Source organism: Cynoglossus semilaevis, chromosome Z, assembly GCF_000523025.1.
Source record: "Cynoglossus semilaevis isolate Cse_v1.0 chromosome Z, Cse_v1.0, whole genome shotgun sequence".
Taxonomy (NCBI): domain Eukaryota; kingdom Metazoa; phylum Chordata; class Actinopteri; order Pleuronectiformes; family Cynoglossidae; genus Cynoglossus; species Cynoglossus semilaevis.
In genome coordinates, this window is record NC_024328.1 from 3,780,028 (window position 1) to 3,801,409 (window position 21,382).

Consider the following 21,382-nt stretch of genomic DNA (forward strand, 5'->3'; position numbering starts at 1 on the left):
AGAGGAAGACCAAAGAGGAGATATATGGATGCAGTGAGGGAGGACATGCAGATAGTTGGAGTCAGAGTAGAAGATACAGAGAACAGGGAGAGATGGAAATCAATGCTCTGTTGTGACAACCCCTGAAAAAAAAGGGACAAAGCCGAAAGAAAAAGAAGATGGTTAATTGCAGATTTTAATGGTTAAGTCTGGGTCTGCTGTTGGTTTAAAGCTTAAGGACAACACTTTTTTCCTAGCAGAATCACTAATTAAAGAGTTTTTTCCACCTTTAACATGTCATTTAACCATTATAAACACAGACCTGAGGATCTTCAGAGCCTTGTCAACCTTTCCCACTTCCAAAGCTCTTAGGGCCAACTCAGACCAGAGCTCCTGCTCTGTGTGCTGCAGCTGTCTTCCCAGACGATGCAGACCGGCCTCAGTTGAAATAGTTTTTATTTTGCCGTGCGGATCATTAGCCACGACTGAATTAGTCGTAGCTTTCCTTTTGGATGACTGGCGCCTTCGTGTGTTTTCGTAGGTTGTGAGATGAAGCTCCTTGATCTGTTTTCTGATTTCTGGATCCTCAAAGTTAGAGGGAGTGATGAATACATCAAAGTCCTCCGGGAAAACATGTCAAAATAAATGGTAGGATTTTAATAATTCAAGAACAATGAAATTACTAGGAAATTCTTCTTTGCCTTTCGGCTTTCTCCCTTTTTTTCAGTGGTTGCCACAGTGAATCGTTTCCCATCTCTCCCTGTTCTCTGTATCTTCTACTCTGACTCCAACTATCTGCATGTCCTCCCTCACTGCATCCATATATCTCCTCTTTGGTCTTCCTCTTTGTCTCCTACCTGGTAGCCCCATCTCTAACATTCGTCTACCAATGTATCCACTGTCCCTCCTCTGCACATGTCCAAACCATCTCAATCTGGCTTCTCTAGCTTTTTCTCCAAACCTTCCTGTCTGTGTTGTCCCTCTAATGACAGCATTCCTGATCCTGTCCATTCTTGTCACTCCTAAAGAGAATCTTAGCATCTTTAACTCTGTCACCTCCAGCTCTGCCTCCTGTCTTCTGCCTATTGCTACTGTCTCTAAACCATACATCATGGCTGGTCTCACCACCGTCCTGTAAACCTTTCCCTTCACCTTAGCTGACACTCTTCTGTCACAGATCACTCCTGACACTTTTTTCCAGCTGTTCCATCCTGTCTGTACTCTATTCTTCACCTCTCTTCCACAGTCTCCTCTGCTCTGAACAGTTGATCCTAAGTACCTAAACTCCTGCACCTTCACCACCTCTGCTCCTTGTAGCCTCACTATTTCACTGTTCTGCCTTTCGTTTTCACACATGTACTCTGTCTTGCTGCGATTGACCTTCATTCCTCTTCTTTCTAGTGCAAACCTCCACTTCTCTAGGTTCTCTTCTAGCTGCTGCCTACTCTCACTACAGATCACAATGTCATCTGCAAACAACATAGTCCATGGGGACTCCTGTCTGACCTCATCTGTCAATCAGTTAAAGAATTAAATATTAACAAAAATGACTAGGAAATACGGTAATACATTTTTATTGAAGCTCACCTGAAGGTGGGCGATCTCCTTAAACATGGCAAGGTTGTTCTCACACTCCATGATTTTGAGAATATCTTCTGCAATGATAAACGAATACAAAGATTCTCTTACCTCTCTGTTATCATCTTTTACATAGGTTTAATGCATATCTCAGATCTTTAAACAAAACTGCAGTTTCCACTGAGTTCTTGTTGTCTAAATGTGAGAACAGTAACATCAAGTGACACTTCTGAGGAAGATGGGAGCTCACCGTCAACACATCGCAAAGTAAATCTACACTTGAAATGTAGTCCACTATATAATAAACTTGAGGTGAAAAAAAGTACTTTCATGAGTCAGAAAATTTGATTGAAATCAAAGCTTTCTGTATAATGAATGCTCACGTTTTTGGATGACTTGCAAGTACTTCAGTGCCTCCACCATCACCTGAGTTACCAACATCTGCTGTTTCTTGTACTGTTGACAATAAATATAGTAAAAGTATGTAGTAAAGTAAAAAGTATGAGTATTTATCCATACAGTCTTATACTACATACTGTGCATACTAAATGTAAAGATTAGACCAGTGGGATTAAATGTTTTACATAACTCACAGAAACATATTTATATCATCAACACTAGAATAGTGTTGATACCAAATAAAAATCCTACATTAATCATATTAGTTCTACCAGAGAACACATTATTAGTAAACTTAAGTAAATAATCACATTCATAATATTACATTCTGAATATTTTTTGTGCAACCATTTTTTTATACATTGCAATACCCCTTGATAATTATAGGATAATGGGTAAAAAAAAACAGAGGCTTCTCAAAGGCATCCAAATGTTAATTTTAACACAAATCAATCTTCTCCATCCTCACCTCCTCAGATGTGTGCACTTTTTTCTCCAACTGCAGCCTGGCCCACGAGGTAAGACGTTCTATAACCAATTTTGCCTCTGAAGATGACAGTTTCTTCAGGATGGCCATACATTCTTTAATCTGTGAGTAAAATAAGAAAATCCTAACGACATGCGGAATAAATATGGATTCAAAAAAATTGTATATCTGGAAAAGTTTATTTATTTCCATAATTCCATTCAAAAAGTTAAACTTTCATATATTATAGATTCATGGCCCACAATTTAAACATTTTCAAGAATTTATTTGTTTATTTTTACATAATTTGGGCTTTCAGCTCATGAAACCCACAAAAACAGGAAAAAACAATACTGTGGAGAAATCAACATTCATTCCAGAAAAAAAGGAAAGAAATTAGGATCAAATCAATCAAAATATGGTATTTTTAAAACACCATGTCAATCATCAATACTTGGTTGGGAACCCCTTTGCCTTAATCACTGCCTCAATGTTCCGTGGCATTGATGCAATCAGCCTGTGGCATTGCATAGGAGCTATGAAAGCCAAGGTTTCCTTAATGTTTAATGTCAGCTGTTTTTAGTTTTTGGATCTGGTGCCCCTCATTTTCCTCTTCATAATACCCCATAGACTTTTAATGGGGTTTAGGTCCGGCGAGTTGGCTGGCCAGTCAAGCACTGTGATTCTAGCGGTATGGGCAGGGGCCAGGTCTTGCTGGAAGATAAAATTTGCATCTCCATACAGATTCTCAGCAGAAGGAATCGTAAAGTCCTCTAAAACATTCTGGTAGACTGTTGCGGTGACCTTGGATTTAAGAAAGCAGAGTTTACCAACACCTGCACTGGACATTGCAGGTGTTGGTAAATCATGACTGACTGTGGATATTTCACACTGGACCTCAAGCAGCTTGAATTCTGATCCTCACCCGTCTTCCTTCAAACCCTTGGACCTTGATTCCCGAATGAAAGGCACACTTTACTTTCATCAGAAAAGAGGACCGTGGACTACTGGCCAACAGTCCAATCCTTCTTCCCCCTGGCCCAGTTGAGACGCTTCCTACGTTGGCTCAGGCTCAGATGTGGCTTGACCCGAGGAACCCAACAATTATAGTGCATCTTTTGGATGTGTCTGAATGTGGTGGTTTTTGAAGTTGTGACTCCACTCTTTCTGGATCTCTGCCAGATTCTTGAATTTTCTGTTTGATAATCCACTGAAGCCCACAGTCATTTCTTTTGCTGGTGCATCTTCTCCTGTCATATTTTGCCATTCCACTAGAAATCTGGGTTTCCATAGCTCCTAGGCAATGCCACAGGCTGATTGCATCAATGCCATGGCGCATCTACGCAGTGATTACAGCAAAAGGATTCCTTTGTATTCCAAAGTATTGAAGATTGACATATCATTTTGAAAATACCATCTTTTGATTGATTTGATGTAATCCTTATTTCTTTCTGCAAAAACTGAGAAGTGAATGTTGATTTCTCCACAGTATTCTAATTCTTGGAATTCCTGTTTTCGTGGGTTTCATGAGCTGGAAGCCCAAATTATGTAAAAATATACAAATAAATTCTTGAAAATGTTTAAATTGAGGGCCATGACCTATAATATATAAGTTTAACTTTTTGAATGGAATTATGGAAATAAATAACCTTTTCTATGATATTCTAATTTTTTGGAAAGGGTCTGTATATAGCTAGAGCATTGACTATCATACCTTGCCATGACCAATGAGCTGGACAAGATACAGATAATTTATCTGAGATGTTGAGAGATTGTAGGCTTCACCCAGTTTCAGAGCATCCCCCAAAGACATTGGCAATTCTTGCTTCAGGATGTATCTAATCAGTGTCTAAGGAAAAGGCCACATCTTCAGAAATTGTTCAGGAAAAAAAAAAGAGAAGAAATTTACCCATGTTGCACGTACCATAATCTTACTGCTGTCAGACAGGTTGAAGCTGCGGATTCCATAGCCCCGGAGTAGTTTCCTTACTTCCATCAGATGATAGCTTTCCTTCAAAAGCTCTTGTCTACAAAGAAGGTCCTGAAGCCAGTTAGCAACATATTTTTAACAAAATGTAAAATAATATTTATATATACATATATATATAAAAATGTACTTTGGTCCATCCATCTCAAGGTACTGCTGCACCAGGTTTTCCACCGCATTACTCCAAGGTACCACAGCTTTCTGCATGATCTCTAGGACAGCGTCCACCATCAGCTGCCAGGAAACAAAAGTAAATGTTGGATTTCACAACTTTCTTTTTTTTCCAAATTCTTCAAAGATTTTTCTGATATTCTTCACTTGAACTGTTACTTATTAACCCATTAATGGAACCTACATCCATATCCGTCATGCTGCCCAGTACAGCCACTGCTTTGGCCTCCCATTCAGCAAAAAGTGTAGTGGTCTGATAGCTGCAGTGCTGCAGTAGATCCTAAGGAAATTATTAAATGATTTAAAAAAATGACAGCAGGAAAAAGAAAACAAATTATATGCGAGGCTCAATTCAAAGATTTTTAACCTTGATATACTGTAGCAGCAGTTCATCCAGAAAAATGTCATGGTCTTCAGCATAGGGTAGGATGCTGTTCTCCACTGTTGCAGCAATGAGCTCAGGTGCTTTCACTTTGTCCAGCATGGAGATTGCAATGCTGCGGATATTCCCCTTTTATTAAACAAATAAGCACAAAAAGTAGTATCATTCCATTGATCCTTTGTTTTATACTGACATCTAGAGACACAAGTGCGTTACTTGTGTCTCACCTGATTCATTGCTTTGTTCTTCTAGCTGAGCAAAACAAAAAATCCTTCCTTGAATTTGTAAAGGTGTTTAACAATAACTAAAAACAAACCTTCTCAAAGTCTGACAGTTTAATCCTGCAGCCATATTTATGGAGGAGGTCCAGCAGCTGACGGAGGTTAGACACCAGTGACCTGAGGTTTTCGATGTCTTCTGTGCCATAGCTTTCATCCTTAATAAATATGCACAACAATGATACACTTTTTTGATAATATATGGTCAACATCTTTTTTGAGCTTTCAGCAGTATCATTTAATACATTTTCAGGACTATAAGTTGCTCCGCAGTATAAGTCGCACATACCAAAAGAATGCATAATGATGAAAAAACAAAACAAAAACATATATAAGTCGCATTAGTGCCCTGTACCGGTTGTCAGTGTGAAAATAACGTGAAATTATATATTCTAATATATAAGTCTGACCTGAATATAAGTCGCAACCCCAGCCAAAGGATAAAAAGAACCTATAGTCAACTAATAGTCTGGAAAATATGGTACACACCTGGGTGAAGAAAGAGAAAAGAGCGGACAACTTACTGATTTTTTCCACGTCCATAAAGAAGGCAGACCGAGAACAGCCAAGTCCAGCCCATTCTGAGGCCAAGCAGCCTGTAAAATGTCATATTAGCTGTTTTCTGTATTGTCACAGGTTTAAGAGATTTGCCCTATGTACAGATGCCATTAATGATAAGCTTTGTTGGTCATTGTTAACATATAGATGTGTATACACACTCATTAACACACAGAATGAGAAGAATTTTAGTGTTTACATGACACAGCTAACTGGGGTGAGTTTAGAGCCTGTGATCTTCTTAACAAGACCAATCCAAAACCACTGGCTGCCCTCATAGCATTTCCATGTTTTCAATTACTCCTATTGTTACTATGATTTTAGTTTTTTGGTGTTCATGTTTTACAATATATTCAGATTTTTACTTAACTATAAATATATTTATATGAGTTTACCCTTTCCATCAGCTCCAAGTTCCTGGCCCTCTGCGCTATCCATCTTGCTAGGATTTTCTATGGCCGCAAACAGATCCAACTTTAATTACTGAAAGCTAAGCAGCACAACATGATGAAAATGTCATCACTCAGAATATTCCCCACCTGTTCTGTAGGTAGCACTCTCCTCACAAAAGGAACAAAAACTCTCCCAAACCATGGGCACAGGTGTTCGGATGGGACATCCTCCGGAATAGCACAAAGAAGGGTTTCCAGTTTTTGCTTGTCAAACTCTGATGCAATTTCTCCCTGTCAAAACAACAGAGTACAAAAAAATATAAACTGGTATCAATCAGAGGATGTTGCCGATTTGGCTTTTGCCATAGCCGAGTTGGAAGTTTTTGTTGTTTGTTACCTCAAATCTGAGCCAAAGGAGTTGAGCACCATTAAGGTCTCCCTCTCTAAGGTAAGTCAGAACATCTCCTAGTCTGTCAGTACTGTTTAGAAATTCAATCCAGGCAATGCTACTACAGATGACAAAGATGTATGAATTGTGAGTGAACAGAATCAGTATACATCAATGGATGTTAGGTTGTAACTTCTAAAAGATGCCTACTCAACTTACTTGAAATGCTCTGTGCTATAAAGGCTACAGAATGTTGCCAGTCTGGCCAAGGCCTCATGGATCTGTAGGGAGGAGTACTGTGAGGCAGCGTGGTTAAGCATTGTCTCTGCTGTGTCAAAGGTTGGCCACGGAGCTTTGAGGCAGTATTCAACTATGTACTGCTCATCCTAAATCACACAAACATAACTTCAATTAGTGAAATTTGGTCATGTTGAATAAGCACTAGCAGGTAGACAATTAATCCACATCTGAGTAAGCCAAATCACTTAAATAGCATTATTTGACTCACTGTGATTTTCTTCAGGTTCGTCTTGGCTTCATCCACAAGTTCAGACCACAGTTCCTGTCCATAACCACCCACTGATCCAGAGGCCAGCTGCTCCAGCACAAAGTCAAGCTTTACCTTGTAAACCAGCTAAAAACAGGACAGTAAGTTGTGTTTTGTCTGAAGCAACATGTAAATATTTTTTTGAGATCACATTTATATAACAAATGAATAACAAACGTAGTTCATTAAAGCCACATAAAGTAAAGGTGATAATTACAGACACTGACCTCCAAGTCCAGGTCAAATGTGATGGCAAACTTCTCAGCCTCTTCAAACATGCGTTTGTGCAGGAGTCTGCTGAATCTGGGAATAACTGAACCTCGTTAGCACTGTAGTTATTCAGTATAGCACAACAACAATACTTCTTTAATTAAGTCCTTTATTCATCCCACAATGGAGATATATACAATTCATAAGCAGGTACCTGTTTTCAGGCAGGGCCTCTGTGAAGCATCTTACAACAACAGACATGTCCTGCGCCTCACTGTTCAAAACAAAAAAGGCAAAAAAAAGTTAAATTTTTGACGTGAAAGTAGGTTAAGTTATAATATATTATCAAAAAGGTAAAAACAAAAAAAAAAATCTTCCTACCTTTCATGGTTCAGACAAATCCCTTCAACTAAATAGAATGTGTCCTAAAACAACAAGAAAAACCCCCCACACCATTCCTAAATATGCAGCAATATAAACACTAAAAACAAATATATGAATATTACAATGTAACTCAATGTGTTGTCACCACGTTTAGTTGTGTCTGAACAAGACAAGACACCGATGATACATCCAGAGAGTAGCAAAGAGTCATGGAGGGCAAAAGTCGGATTTGCAGTCTGCTGATCTAAAATAAAAATTAAATGTAAAGCAAAGTTAGGTTCTCTGTTCATAGAATCTCCTCAATAACCTGCTAAACTTTCTGTAGAATAATTTGAACCTGACTGCTGTCCTTTTTACTCAGTGCAATCATCTTCATGTTGCCCGTGTCCTGTCTGTAAAACACAAATGCTGCTGCATGAAGAGATTGCCGTTTCAAAGAGGCATGTATTATTATTTGGTAATTAAATATATGTTTCATGGGCCAACCTGGAGGTGGAGCCACATTCTGTTGCGAGCACAAAATCATGGATGGCCATATCAGGCCAACAGGCAATCATGACCAGGAGATGCATATCCCACAGACTTAGAACATCCTGAGAAAATTAGATGACAAAATAATCTACTCATACGGGAAACCTTTTAGACCACATGTCTGAAAATATTTCAAATACCTCCACTATGTCCAAAATTAAAATCTAGCAGCACTGGGCACAAACTAAATGATTTGTTTAAAATAAGATTCATTTTCTTTTATCAGGAAAAGCCTGTCACCTGCAACCAATCAGCATGGAGGCAAGTCAAAATGTTCTAAGACGAATTGAAACTTGAACTGTTTATAAAAACAAAAAATAAAGATAAAGATAGATATTAAAGATAAGATAAAAAAGAACTTCCGTATTTCTCTACATTCCCTTAATTTAAGTTTCACCTTAAGTTTCACTAGGTGACCAAAATCAACTTCCTGTTGTTTAAGGACAACTGCCATGGATTGATATCATTGCTCAGAACTCACCTCTGTGTCAAGAACATACAAGAGATTTTCCGCCACCACCATCTTTCTTACACCTTGGAAGTAACCAGAGGATTGGTCAACACATCATCTTAATGACTTTCACATCAACACAGGGGTCATACATACATACATGAATGTCCAAAAAGGGACATCTACAAATAAGAGAAAACTATAGCAATGACAATGGTGGGCATCTCTTTAAATAGGTGAAGTATTTAGCCTCAGAACATCAAGTAAACAAACCCCACCTGGAATTAGGCTTCTGTCAACAGAATGAACCAGACACATCTTAGCCTGATGGTGGTCCACTGACCACTGAGTTATAGCATTGTCTTTGTCCCCCTGAGAAGAAAAACCATCATATACTTTTTTAAGTTACATCTTCACTGCATGTGGTTGGTTTGAGATGCCCAATTACAACATATTTTCACACAGCAGTGAGGCACAACTGTCAGTGCAATAAAAGTTAATGTAATTTTAGCTGTAGAGTATTTAAATTTTTCAGATGACATTTCTACAATTCCGTAAGGAAGCTTTTATTTATATTTTAATCAGGTTACTCAAATAAATTAAACTGTTTCTTAAAAAACATTTTTTTAAAAATAGCAAAACCACCCTTTATTATTCAGGGTATTACAAGCTTTAGTCCTCTTCATGTTTTCAATGACAATTAAAAATGTATTCAAGCGTTCAGTCCAGTTCATAAATACTATTTAAAATTCTGCCATAAATACTGACCCCAATCAATACGTAGATTTCCTGGTCCAGGCAGAACATCACTGCTGTGCTGCAGCCTTCATCATGGTAATCCTTGGTGGAGTAGAAATCTATCTTGATGAGATTCTGAAGCTACATGAAGAATATGGAAGGTAAAAGTTAAAATTGATTTGCCGATATGGGTATATTAAGATAATTAGAATACAACTTTAACACACCTCTGTCAACATGCACAGGTCCATTTTTTCAATGGCTGGAAAAAAAAAGTTAAATTAATGAAACTCCAAGGAGTGTTGATGTTGACCTGTTGATGGTTTTTCATACCTGTTTCAATCTTTGCCAAAGCAAGGTTTGTAATGTGAAAAAAACCATCATTAATGACAAGAAGCACATGATACATCCCTGTAACACAGAATTAACATAATTAATAATTTTAATTGTATACAGTGGAGATTTAAAGTTTGGGCACCACAGGTAAAACATTGTATTAATGTGCATAAAGAAGCCAAGGAAAGATGGAAGTGTCTCCAAAACGCATCAGGTTACAGATGAGACTATTATAATATGTCAAAAAAAGTTAGACTTTATTTCCATCATTTACACTTTCAAAATAACAGAAAACAAAATAATGGCATCTGCAAACATTTGGGCACCCTGCAGGTAATACCTTGTACTGCCCCCTTTGGCAACTATCACAGCTTGTAAAGGCTTTTTGTAGCCAGCCAAGAGTCTTTCAAATCTTGTTTGAGGGATCTTCACCCATTTTTTCTTACAAAAGTCTTCAAATTCTTTGAGAAAAATTTGCTGAAATTTTATTGAATTTTCCATTTTTTCCTTGTACTTTTACCATCCTCATCTTTTCATTAAATTCTGTGTCCTTTCTTCTCCAAACATACCTATGCTCATTCCGGCCAAAAAGTTCTATTTAAACCTCATTGGTCCACAGAACTTATTTCCAGAATACATCAGGCTTGTCTACATGTTCATTTGCGAACTTCAAATGCTGATTTTTGTGGTGAGGACTTAGGAGAGGTTTTCTTCTGGTGACTCTTCCTTGAAGACCATATTTGTACAAGAATGTCTTTATAGTGGAATAGTGTACCACAACTCCAGTGGAGGGATCGTGCAGTCAAACGTGGGTTTTGACTTGCTTTTCTCACAATCCTGTGAGCTGTTCTGTCTTGCTTTAACTTCCACTGTTCCTGATGACTGCCATTTCTTAATTACATTCGGAACAGAGGATATTGGCATCTGAAAATGCTTTGCTGTTTTCTTATAGCCTTCTCCTGTTTTATGAGCGTCAACTATTTTCAGTTTCAGTGTTCTAGACAACTGCTTAGAAGAACCCATGGTGCTGATTGTTAGGGCAAGGTCAGATGAGTCTGGGCATTTAAATTTTATATCACCTGGTCTTTCCAGACAATGACTGTGACCAATCCATGACACTGTCAGGTCTCAGCTTTCCAAAGGGGGCGGTGCATGCTATAAACTCTGCCTGTGCCCAAACGTTTGCAGATGCCATTATTTTGTTTTCTGTTATTTTGAAAGTGTAAATGATGGAAATAAAATCTAACTTTTTTTGACATACAGGAATGTCTCATCTGTAATTTGATACCTTTAGGAGATGTATGCATATTTCCTTGGCTTCTTGATGCACATTAATACAAACTTTTACCTGGGGTGCCAAAACTTTTGATTCCCATTGTAAATATTTTGATATTGACAGATAAAACATTTTAAACATTTAAGCACCATAAAGCAAGTTCACCTAAAGATGCCTTGTCCTCTTCGATGATGAGATATAAATATGTTTTCTTGTCTCTATGAGATGGCTTCTCGACCAAAGTCTAAAATACACCACAAAGACACAATATAAAACATGTAAAACCTTTGACAGCTAAAAGATTACATTACTTTTACTGCATTACTAACGAATTATGTAAACCTTTTTATACACTATGAAGTGTTGTTTATAAATAAATAAAAAACAGAGGAAACATTAGGATAATAAAGTGCAATATTGCTCTAGCACATCTTATAAAACATTTCATACAAATGCATACCCTGGTGAGAAGGATTGTTTTCTGTGGGACATAGATCAGATGAAGATTTCCATTTCCTTCACACACCAACAGAAACTGTCCATCCAGACAAATGCCAATAGCATTTACATCAGTTTCTGCAAAAGGAGATTTAAGTGGATTACTAAGGACGATCTAAAGGAGGAATTTTGTAGAACGTTACAACTTTCTAATATTATTTATATTGTGTGTGTTAAAGTAGATACAGGAATGTGCAGTAATTGAATCTGCAGCAACTAAGTGGATATGTATGTGGATCAAAATTCGTCATAAACATTTAAATTATTCTTACGTATTATAAGTAAGTGCACGGTGACTGTACAGTGATTCGGTTGACCTAAAGAGGAAAGTAAGTAACGTGTCCATACCAAAATGAAGAAGCAGACGGACACTCTGGTAGGTCTGGTCAAATAGGATAACCGTCTTGTCAACAACAACGACGCTCCAGTTGGAACCACCAGAGGAGGAGAAACGAGGGCCTCTTAGAACCTGCAGGAAACAATCACCACCACCATCCTCATCATCCTGTCAATCACCTCAACTCTGCGGTCATATACAAAAATCAGGGCTATGTGTCAAATATGGACGTCAACATTTACCTCATCAGCGGTGGAAATTTTGACAAGAGTGTCCACCTGATACAAGCCGTTGCCGCTGTCCTCTTTAGGGTCACTGCTCAAATACTTCAGATTGTTGGTGTCCTCACTTGACAGGAGTTCGACGTCGCTCCACGTCGCCATTTCGAAAACCTTTGACGGACAAAATTAAGACTATTTAAATTTTCAAGCGACAGTTTACTGTTGAATTATGTCTTGAAAAGTAGAGTACGATCAGACGACGAAACTACACGACACGGCATTTGTGTTTTATCTTCTAATTTTGGCGGGTTAAGGGGACTAAGGGAGAAATTCTTCGCCCAGAACTTTGTCTTGCAGTCGCAACTTCCGCCTTAGATCTCGTCTCACATTCGGTTTAATTCGTAAAAGTAAATAGAAATATACACCAAGTCCATGATATAATTTCATAATATTCATTTGTCATTAAAAACAAACACAATTTCCTTTTTTTTTTAGAATCACCCCCAATCTTAATGTAGCTGGTGTCTGAGAGACGTAACTCGGGAGGTTAAGAACATGTGAAAAGTGCCATAAAACAATTTTTAGGGGCGCACCATAAAGTTTCAAGTACTCCATACTTACAGATACGTAAAAAAGAGTTTATTTATTTTCCTATTAATGAAGCATGTAGTTCTCCAATATATCTAAATGAAAATTATAAACAAAATTAATTAACATTTTCGTATTTTTTTAAATCGTCAGTTAAGGCCACTTTTATAATATTACCAGATTAACTGCAGCGGTCGTATTACGGTACTTTGTAGTGGTGGGCGGATCGATCCAGATATCTATAGTATCGATACCAAGTTTGTATCGGATCGATACTAGACTGGTGAGATCGATTCTTTACTTTAACTTCCGCTCTTGTTTGCAATGCTGCGGTTTCGGCAAGAGGAAACAGCCAAGTCGCCGAACTCGCCGCTCCGCACATTTTACTTCAATGATGCATCTACCTTATTTATTTTAAAAAGTATCGGATCGGTATCGTCGATACCGGCCCCATATTTACTTGGTATCGAATCGATACCAAAACATGCAGTATCGCACACCACTAGTACTTTGTCACTTGACTTCGTCGATCCAATAGGTGGCGATAGTAGTCATTTCTCGTACTTGCCAACCAAGCTATACAGTAGAAGATGAGCAGAAACCTCTTGTCGTCTGAAACAGTAGCTCTTTGGTTTTCCTTAAGCGTCTAAACATTGTGGATTTGCGGAATTATTTAACCACAGAGCCCTCTGAATTCATCCAGTAAGTATTAGTGTGTAAATGCCACCAAATTCATGTTATTTGTCTTGTACATACGCGTTGTTTATGTCAGTTTACAGTATGATTCGGTTATCATAATCTAACAAAGATGGCGGTGCGCTTCTCTTAGATTCGTAACCTAGCTTACGCTAAATTTTTGGACTGACCTTTTTTAAGCAAAACTTTGGCCAGACGGGAAGATTTTGTTAGTAATGTTGGTGTCTTTATATTCCGCTTTACTTCTCGATGACGTCTCGAATGCTTAGTAATTGTTTATATGGAGCCATTGCTTCGATTAAGGACGGCGTAAAGAGTGAATTCAAACCGTAGGCATTTGTTAACCAGTCAAAGACTAAATAGCAGATATATTTGTTTGATGTTTCGCTATATACATGCAAGATGACTAATCCAAACGTGTTATGAATGTAACGAATGCAAGCGTGTCCGACGGAAATTACATATTTTATAAAATTAGCATAACTGATGAATACAATACTGTTATTACTAATCGATTAGAAATCAACTATATTTTAGGTTAAATGTTTAGTTGTCAATAATACTGAATCCATATGCTAAACCGATTACCTGTTACTAATTTTATTTTCAGACAAGTGATGACTTAGTTGACCTGACAAGCTCAAGCTCTTCTGTTTACCACATAAAGGCAGCATGGAGTCCTCAAGATCTCCCAGAAGCTCAAAACATCACCATTCACGATCAAGATCACACTCCAGGGATCGTAAACGTTAGTATTGTCTAATACATGAGAAAACATGTGCGCTGGATAATGTCTCAGTGTATTTGTGTTTACATCTGTGTTATATGGATTTTTAGAAAAACATAGTTCTCCGTTTAAACAGGTAATTTGCTTGTAATTACAAGTAATTTGTTGTAATATTATTTTAAATTATGGCTATTTGTTTTCTCCCAGGTGACAGAAAACACAGACGAAGTCAAAGCAGGAGTAAAGAGGTAAATTATCAATTAAATGTTATGATTTAAAAACACTTCTTAGTTATTTTTAGGGTCACTCTTTGTTAATTTAAAGACAAGGTGAGTGTATTATATACATTATGATATGTAACCCAAGTTAAGAATTACAAAAGCACACAGATTGTTGACTCATGTGGAACAGGGTATTTTGTAACCCGGCAATTCTAAGATGCGTGCAATTATTTATAACAAGATCAAATGATAAAGAGTAGCTTTATTTTATTTTTGTAACACCTTGTGCATAGATCACATGATAACATTTCTACAATAAATTATACTCAGCGTGCTAATGCACGAAGAGACTGAACAGAAGACCCTGCTGACATAGCAAAATAATATGCCTACTACGGGGACAGGTAACTATCTGCAATTTAAACTCCTACTTGTTTACCACTTCCGTGAGAATTTGGAATAAACTCTTGCATCTCTTGAAGTAAGGATTGGCACAATTATTTTTATAGTTATAATAAATCAAAATGTTTTTTGTTTTTTTTTTGTTTTGTTTTTTTTTTAGTTTCTAAAATGTTTTGAATTAAATGTGGAAAAGCTAATAAATCTTTGTAACCACTGTCCAAACACCATGAGGTGTAGCAGTAAAACTGACTGTAAATAAAAGGTATTAAGCTTAAAGTATTTTGGTAAAATGTTTTTACATTCAGGGATTTGCATTCTTGCTATTAAGAGATGCAAGAAGTTTCATATATGCTGGTTATGATTCAGTTAATTTTTGTCAATTTCTCATACATTTGTTTTATGACAATGATATTGTATGTGTATGATATTGGTATTTGTTACTGAAGTGACCGTCTGACTGTTGACTGTCAGAATTTTACTACGTACCGTCTATCAGCCTTGGTACTAACTCTTTTTGTTGCACTATTTTCCTGAAAGAGACAACTTCTTCTTAATACAGGCACGAAGGAGGGACTTGGAGAAGCCACCAAAATCACACAAACGAATAGAGGAGCAGCAAGAGCAAGAGAGACTTTTAGCAGAGAATGGAGAGGAGCGATCCAGGCGTAAAGATAGGAGACCCTCCAAGGGCAGGAGCTTGTCAAGGTCACACTCACGGGAGAGGTAAGTGGGGTTTTTTTTATCATTAAGCCAGATAAACACTGCCATGCTGTACATATAAACTGATCTTGTGACTTTATAGGCGGCATCACAGTCGAAGCAGGGAGAAAAGACGTTCACGTAGCAGAGACAAAAAGAAAAAGGCACGGTCACGCTCAGGTTCGAGGGCCAAACGCCGTCATCACAGCAGAAGCCGCAGCAAAAGCAGGTAGATGTGTTTGAAAATGCAGATTATGTTATTACGTTTTAATCTCTTAAAACAATTGTTTTTTCATCTAGTTTCTCTTTTAAATGTTTGCTCAAACAGAGAGCGTAAGAAAAGGATTGAAAAAGTACGACGAAAGAGTCGAAGTCGGACTGCAAGTCCACCTGTTTTCCGGGGCCGTAACACAGCTATGGATGCCCAGGAGGCTCTGGCCAGAAGGTAATGTCTCCTGTATTGACATATACACTACCGGTCAAAAGTTTTAGAACACCCTAATTTTTCCAGTTATTTATTGCAATTCAAGTTGTGCAAGTCCAACGAATTGCTTGAAATGATACATAGGTAAGTACTGAACAGCCAGAGGTTAAAAAAAGGCAATTTTCAGGGGAAAGCTATGAAAGTTGAATCATAATTCTTGCAAATGTCCCAACCTTTCTGGATTACTTACAACCCCCTTTGTCTGAATAAAAGCAGTGTTGGAAACCACTGTGGTACCAAACTCTCATGAGCATCAGGTGAACAGCATTGTACTGCAGAAAGTAGTGTGCTGCTACAAAAATGGCGAGAAAAGGGCAATTAACAATGGAAGAGAGACAGACCATCATAACACTAATATATATACACAAAAATAAACGTCTTTCCTACAAATTTTAAAGAAAGTCAAGGTGTCAGTGAGTACAGTTTTCTTCACCATCAAAAGGCACTCAGAAACTGGGGAAAACTCTGACAGGAAGTGGTCTGGCAGACCAAAAGCCACAACTGAATCAAAGGACAAGTCTCTGAGCGTTAACAGCTTGCGTGATAGGTGGCTCAGAACAACAGCTTAAAAGTGGTCGTAGTAGGCAAGTCTCAGTTTCAACTGTGGGGAGATGACTTGGAGCTGCAGGTTTGACAGGATGAGTTGCAGCAAGAAAGCAGAGCCAAAGAGGCTCTGCTGAGCCACAAAACACTGCCATTGGACTTCAAATTTTGGTTCATCACGCAGGATCTTTGTACGCCATCGAGTAGGCGAGAGGAAGGTTCCACAGTGTGTGACATCAACTATCAAACATGGAGGAGGAAGTGTGATGGTCTGGGGCTGTTTTGCTGGATCCAGGGTCGGTGACTTCTGCAGCGCCATGCAATACCCTCTGGTATGGGCCTAGTTGGTCAGAGGTTCATCCTACAGCAAGATGATGACCCAAAACACAAGTCCAAGCTATGCCAAAAGTACCTCAGGAAAAAGAACAAGGTGATAAGCTTGAAAACATGGAAGAACCAGCACAGTCTCCAGACTTAAACCCCATGAAGCTGGTTTGGGATAAACTGGACAGCAAAGTGAAAGCCAAGCAACCTACAACAGCCACACATTTATGGGAACTTCTGCAACAGACATGGGAAGAACTTTCTGAAGAATATTTGATTTCTATTGTAGGAGAAATGCCATGAGTGTGTTCAGTTGTTATATCTGCCAAAGGTGGCTATTCTAAAGTTTAGAATACATTTTGGTCTATAAATAGATTTCATTTTTAACTCAAATTGCATCTTTGTTCTATGCCTTAATTTCAGAGTGCAATGACACAATAAACTAATCATTTTCAGTGAAAAACTGAAAAAAAAACAGTAGTGTGTTTACTGTTATTCCTAAAATTGTGACTACCTAGTTTCCTTTGTTTTAAATACGTTTAACCTGTGAAGTAAAATACATGATCTCAATTCAGACTGGAGAGAGCAAAGAAACTCCAGGAGCAGAAGGAGAAAGAAATGTTTGAGAAACAACAGCAACAGGAGATAGCTGCTGGTAAGAAGCACCTAATTACTGCAAACTCTCTAAGAGCTTGACTCATTTGTCAGTTCCTTCATTTTTTGTCTTTTTCTCCCAGTTGCAGCCCCTATTGCTGCTGCAGCTGCCACAAACCCTGCCCTCAATGTTGCGGCCCTCTTGGCCTCTGGGACACAGGTGACACCTCAGATTGCCATGGCAGCACAAATGGCAGCTCTCCAAGCAAAGACACTAGCAGAGACTGGTATCGCTGTGCCCAGTTACTACAACCCATCTGCGGTAAACCCCATGAAATTTGCCGAGCAGGAGAAAAAAAGAAAACTACTTTGGCAAGGAAAGAAAGAAGGGGTATGATACAATTTTTGTGGGTTTATCCACTACTGCAATGCAGGCTTAGCATGTGCAAATATCTGATAAATAGTGACCAGAAAAATAATTGATTAATTGTGTCAATACCAATGTTAATTCTTTTTTTCAGGACAAATCCCAGACGGCTGAACTGTGGGAGAAACTAAACTTTGGAAACAAGGACCAAAATGTTAAATTTCGCAAATTAATGGGTATCAAAGTGAGTATATTTGCATTTTTGATTACCCCAGAAAAATCCTACATTGCTTTCACCACTAATCAAGAGTCACTGTCTGAACAGGGAGAGGACGATGAAGCTGAGGTTTCTAAACCACTGAATGATGATGGGATAAAAACACTTCAAAAGCAGGAGGAGATGTTTAGGAACCTGGACGTTCAGTATGAGATGGCTCGTTCTCAGACTCACACCCAGAGGGGAATGGGCCTCGGCTTCTCTTCCTCATTCTCACGTGGAATGGATTCAGTTTAGTGCCAAAGCTTGAATGTCAGAATCATGTGACATAGGACAACCAGTTCAACACTAGTTCTGAAGCTTGCATGAATCTTGCTCTGACTCTGTAATTTATTTATAGACACATTTCACATACTGGGACATTGATAATCGCTGAGTTTATCTCAGTGATGAATGAACTGTTTGTCTTCAAAAGGCACAATGTCAGTGACTGATGCTGTTTAGATCTTGGTTTTAAATGTTATAGTTTTTTTTAACAAATATATTAATTTGTGTTTGAACATAAACTGATGTGGTTCAAGTGAACACTGTTTACAACCATTTAGCAAAATGTGTCTGAGGTCAATGTCATAACCAGAGTGCTGAAGTCATTCTTCTGGCTGTGACTGCCACTGATCATAGAGTACCTGTTCAGGGAGTCATTTGAACTAGGGAAAGTAATTGCTTACATCAAATGTTTAAATAAATTAGTTTTGTGTTTAACACCGTTTCAGACTTCTTCTCAATGTGATTTTTTACATTTCAATCTCATAAAGTTTCTACTGTGGTAATATAACCACAACCAGGTTTTAATTGTTATTTTGCTGGTTTTTGAAGATTGCTTCAAATACTATTTTCATTTCCTGAGCTGGAGGCAGTAGTAGTTAGTGCACTTGCCTTACAATAGGAAGTTCATTCTTTGCCAGGTTTGTCTTTTCGTTTCTTGATATCATTTGCATGTTTCCCATGTGGGCATGGTTTTTCTTTAGTCACAAAAATATACAGATTTGACATTAGGCAAACTGACCCGGGTGTGAGAGTGAAAGGTTGTCTCTATGTGACCCTACAGTTGTCTAGCAAACTGTTCAGGACATACCCTGCCTCAATCAGCTGTCTAAAGTGATTGGTTCCATAGCTTGTTTTTCAAAATGTTTAATGCATACCTTCCATGAAAGAAATTGTCTTTCAGGGAAGGCATGCATTAAACATTTAGGTGCCTTAAAACACCCTGTGGCACCAAGGGTCCTGATGATTAAAAGTGCCTAAAAATACTAGAACTCTCAACCAGCTCTTAGTTGCTACTACTGAATGACTTTGCAATCGAATGGTCTGTGCAAAGATGCACAGTTGTCTAATTGCAATGCCAATGTGGCCTTTATTTACATATAAGACTTGAGTATAGCACATGAGCAACACCAGTGATGAGATTGTGGTTAGCAAACTCCAGGATGAGGAGCAGGATTGGGCATTCGCTACGTCTCTTATCCATAGCGGATTCCTTACTCAGTCCCATCCAATGAAGCAGTAGTGTTTGCATGGCTTCTGGGAAAAGTTCTGTAACAAGCTCGTCAGCAGGTGGTAGGTCACTTATTCTCTCAATGTGTTGAACTTTAAAGCTCTCCACCTTCTGGCTTATACTGCTGTTGGCTGCATGAAACTCCTGGCCCAGCCACTGTCCCAAAGAACTGTGCAGGGAACCTGAATACAGTGAGCCCCAGTCTCTGGCCTGAAGCAGGGCCAACACACTTTGTGTCACATCCTTTTCATCCAAATTTCCATTCAAGTACTTATTTAAGGTTTCCAATAACAGAAGCACATTTCCAAGTTTCTCAAAGTGGGACTGCGTGTCTGAAGAAAGGATATCATCCAAGCGTTGCATTTTTTGTTTCACATAGAATAAAACTAGACTTAAACTCTGGTTGGAAAAAGAACAATAGTCATGATCTGCTGACCCATCACTGATGTCGCTGCTATTTATGACTATCAACTCCTCGTTAATGTGGCTATGCTGAGGTTGTGATATTTCATTCCCTGCTTCTGCACCACACATATTGTTGGGCACAGCCAAGTCCAGCTGCCTGCTGAGGATGTACGTCATGTTCAGAGAGCTGTCGTTGATTTGTGTTTTCCAAATTTCCTAAAATGAAAAGAATATCAAGATCATTGCAATACACATTAAGGTAAAGTTATGTATTTTTAGCAGATATATCTAAACGTACACAAAAATACTACCTGGAAAGTCTCAAGCACGGCAAGCTGCTCTTGTCTACTGTATAATTCAAAAGCTACTCGAAAAAGTCCTTGAATGCTATAGAACCAAAGGCTGTTGTTTGCAGTGGGAACCTTCAATCCATAAAACCTGAATTCTGGAAGCAAACATTGAAGTGATTGTTAGCCTGTTATCAACAGTGGTATAAATATATCTCAGGGCACAATGCTCGTGAGGAAGAAAAGAAGAACAAACAGGCTGCCATGCCATGTATGCATCTTATCGTTTTGTGCAAACATTGTACCAGATGAAAATTGGATTTTTGTAGCCAGTCCTTTCTTTGCAAACTTTGCATGGTATCTTGGATGGTTCTCTGTACGGACATCAGTGCTGGACAATACGTCAGCTCCTAAAAAAAGGGGAATCATTTGAGCCTGAAAAAAAAGAGACAAAATTTTGATCCATGGCACTAAAACAATAATTAATTTTTTTTTTTTTTTTTTAAGACAGATAACGTACTGATAAACAGGGCAGTGGTGACTTTGGTGATGGGTTAAAAGGAGAGGTCACATTTCGTTGTGTGCAGTGGTGTGCTGTGTCACTATGACAAGGAGTTCACTTTCCACCTACTTTCCTGCCTAGTTTTTATGGCTTTTTAACACATTATGAATTCCTAATACTATAATCACATTACGATAGTAAATGGCTATTAATTTGTTCAAGTAGTTATGATATCGTTGCAAAACAAGGAAGAGGATGTTGTATGTAACAATATATATTACTTGTTTCAATGCCTGGGGTTCTTTCATGTGTAATCGAGATGGTCAGCTCACCTTGTGTGGACACGCTGTAAGTCTGAACGACGTCAAATTGACCAAGTACATAAAGCGGATTTTCCGTGAGCCTACGTCCCACTGTGGCAGAGATAAGTGGATAGGAGAACAAAGAGACATTGCTGGACCAAAAATATACTTTGCACAATTGATTCTGGTGGTACAAGAACCCTGAACGATCTGCCCGAACCACAACAATAAAGAAGACGTACACGTTGTACGACCACAACAAACGGCATAAAAAATACACTTGAGAATAAGGGTTCCTCCACAAGGTCTTACAGGTCAAAGAAGCAACCACGCCTCTTTGAAAACTTCAAAGGAAAAGGAAA

At 38.3% G+C, this 21,382-nt stretch overlaps 3 protein-coding genes across 9 annotated transcripts in view; 1 reads left to right on the forward strand and 2 right to left on the reverse strand.

Annotated features, from left to right (window-relative positions):
* The window catches only part of kntc1 (kinetochore associated 1), a 26,888-nt gene extending 14,307 nt beyond the window's left edge, over nucleotides 1-12,581 (reverse strand). For 4 of the 6 annotated variants that reach the window (XM_025053268.1, XM_025053267.1, XM_025053266.1 and 1 more), the window contains exons 1-31: nucleotides 12,129-12,269; nucleotides 11,898-12,018; nucleotides 11,512-11,627; nucleotides 11,217-11,295; nucleotides 9,773-9,850; nucleotides 9,667-9,701; nucleotides 9,470-9,580; nucleotides 8,980-9,073; nucleotides 8,732-8,784; nucleotides 8,206-8,312; nucleotides 8,057-8,111; nucleotides 7,865-7,963; nucleotides 7,717-7,760; nucleotides 7,550-7,609; nucleotides 7,353-7,428; nucleotides 7,087-7,212; nucleotides 6,798-6,964; nucleotides 6,588-6,699; nucleotides 6,338-6,481; nucleotides 6,194-6,250; nucleotides 5,765-5,836; nucleotides 5,279-5,398; nucleotides 4,948-5,091; nucleotides 4,765-4,860; nucleotides 4,540-4,643; nucleotides 4,347-4,449; nucleotides 4,137-4,271; nucleotides 2,426-2,545; nucleotides 1,941-2,013; nucleotides 1,567-1,634; nucleotides 302-600 (exon numbers count right to left, since the gene is read on the reverse strand). In XM_025053268.1, coding sequence (XP_024909036.1) covers nucleotides 302-600; nucleotides 1,567-1,634; nucleotides 1,941-2,013; nucleotides 2,426-2,545; nucleotides 4,137-4,271; nucleotides 4,347-4,449; nucleotides 4,540-4,643; nucleotides 4,765-4,860; nucleotides 4,948-5,091; nucleotides 5,279-5,398; nucleotides 5,765-5,836; nucleotides 6,194-6,250; nucleotides 6,338-6,481; nucleotides 6,588-6,699; nucleotides 6,798-6,964; nucleotides 7,087-7,212; nucleotides 7,353-7,428; nucleotides 7,550-7,609; nucleotides 7,717-7,760; nucleotides 7,865-7,963; nucleotides 8,057-8,111; nucleotides 8,206-8,312; nucleotides 8,732-8,784; nucleotides 8,980-9,073; nucleotides 9,470-9,580; nucleotides 9,667-9,701; nucleotides 9,773-9,850; nucleotides 11,217-11,295; nucleotides 11,512-11,627; nucleotides 11,898-12,018; nucleotides 12,129-12,269 — 3,209 coding nt within the window. Of the gene's footprint in view, nucleotides 1-301; nucleotides 601-1,566; nucleotides 1,635-1,940; nucleotides 2,014-2,425; nucleotides 2,546-4,136; nucleotides 4,272-4,346; nucleotides 4,450-4,539; nucleotides 4,644-4,764; nucleotides 4,861-4,947; nucleotides 5,092-5,278; nucleotides 5,399-5,764; nucleotides 5,837-6,193; nucleotides 6,251-6,337; nucleotides 6,482-6,587; nucleotides 6,700-6,797; nucleotides 6,965-7,086; nucleotides 7,213-7,352; nucleotides 7,429-7,549; nucleotides 7,610-7,716; nucleotides 7,761-7,864; nucleotides 7,964-8,056; nucleotides 8,112-8,205; nucleotides 8,313-8,731; nucleotides 8,785-8,979; nucleotides 9,074-9,469; nucleotides 9,581-9,666; nucleotides 9,702-9,772; nucleotides 9,851-11,216; nucleotides 11,296-11,511; nucleotides 11,628-11,897; nucleotides 12,019-12,128 lie in introns of all 6 variants that reach the window. The other 2 variants (XM_008335787.3, XM_025053265.1) reach the window with 2 other exon arrangements.
* A 648-nt stretch (nucleotides 12,582-13,229) lies between these two features.
* On the forward strand, nucleotides 13,230-18,731 carry rsrc2 (arginine/serine-rich coiled-coil 2). Of its 2 annotated transcripts, none has more exons than XM_008335792.3 (10): nucleotides 13,230-13,397; nucleotides 14,059-14,139; nucleotides 14,326-14,366; nucleotides 15,301-15,464; nucleotides 15,544-15,669; nucleotides 15,769-15,885; nucleotides 17,367-17,446; nucleotides 17,529-17,776; nucleotides 17,907-17,996; nucleotides 18,078-18,731. In XM_008335792.3, the coding sequence occupies exons 2-10, from the start codon at nucleotides 14,064-14,066 to the stop codon at nucleotides 18,264-18,266; spliced, it is 1,131 nt and encodes a 376-aa protein (XP_008334014.1). In that variant the 5' UTR covers nucleotides 13,230-13,397; nucleotides 14,059-14,063; the 3' UTR covers nucleotides 18,267-18,731. The 2 variants fall into 2 exon arrangements, with proteins under 2 accessions (XP_008334014.1, XP_008334013.1); XM_008335791.3 differs by having other exon boundaries at nucleotides 13,233-13,397; nucleotides 14,002-14,139.
* LOC103397509 (uncharacterized) lies at nucleotides 18,343-21,313 on the reverse strand. Its single transcript, XM_008335790.3, has 4 exons — nucleotides 21,051-21,313; nucleotides 20,522-20,651; nucleotides 20,241-20,374; nucleotides 18,343-20,145 (listed from the first exon to the last, which is right to left on the reverse strand). The coding sequence occupies exons 1-4, from the start codon at nucleotides 21,168-21,170 to the stop codon at nucleotides 19,384-19,386; spliced, it is 1,146 nt and encodes a 381-aa protein (XP_008334012.1). The 5' UTR covers nucleotides 21,171-21,313; the 3' UTR covers nucleotides 18,343-19,383.
* Nucleotides 21,314-21,382: the final 69 nt, after the last annotated feature.

Bases quoted from the DNA above. Each gene is read 5' to 3' on its own strand.
- rsrc2 (XM_008335792.3), top strand. From the start codon at position 14,064: ATGGAGTCCTCAAGATCTCCCAGAAGCTCAAAACATCACCATTCACGA. The intron at 15,886-17,366 runs GTAATGTCTCCT...ATCTCAATTCAG, and splicing joins CAGGAGGCTCTGGCCAGAAG to ACTGGAGAGAGCAAAGAAAC. The intron at 17,777-17,906 runs GTATGATACAAT...TCTTTTTTTCAG, and splicing joins GGCAAGGAAAGAAAGAAGGG to GACAAATCCCAGACGGCTGA.
- LOC103397509 (XM_008335790.3), bottom strand. From the start codon at position 21,170: ATGTCTCTTTGTTCTCCTATCCACTTATCTCTGCCACAGTGGGACGTA. The intron at 20,652-21,050 runs GTGAGCTGACCA...CTTTTTTTTCAG, and splicing joins TTACAGCGTGTCCACACAAG to GCTCAAATGATTCCCCTTTT. The intron at 20,146-20,240 runs GTAGTATTTTTG...TTTTCATTTTAG, and splicing joins CCGTGCTTGAGACTTTCCAG to GAAATTTGGAAAACACAAAT.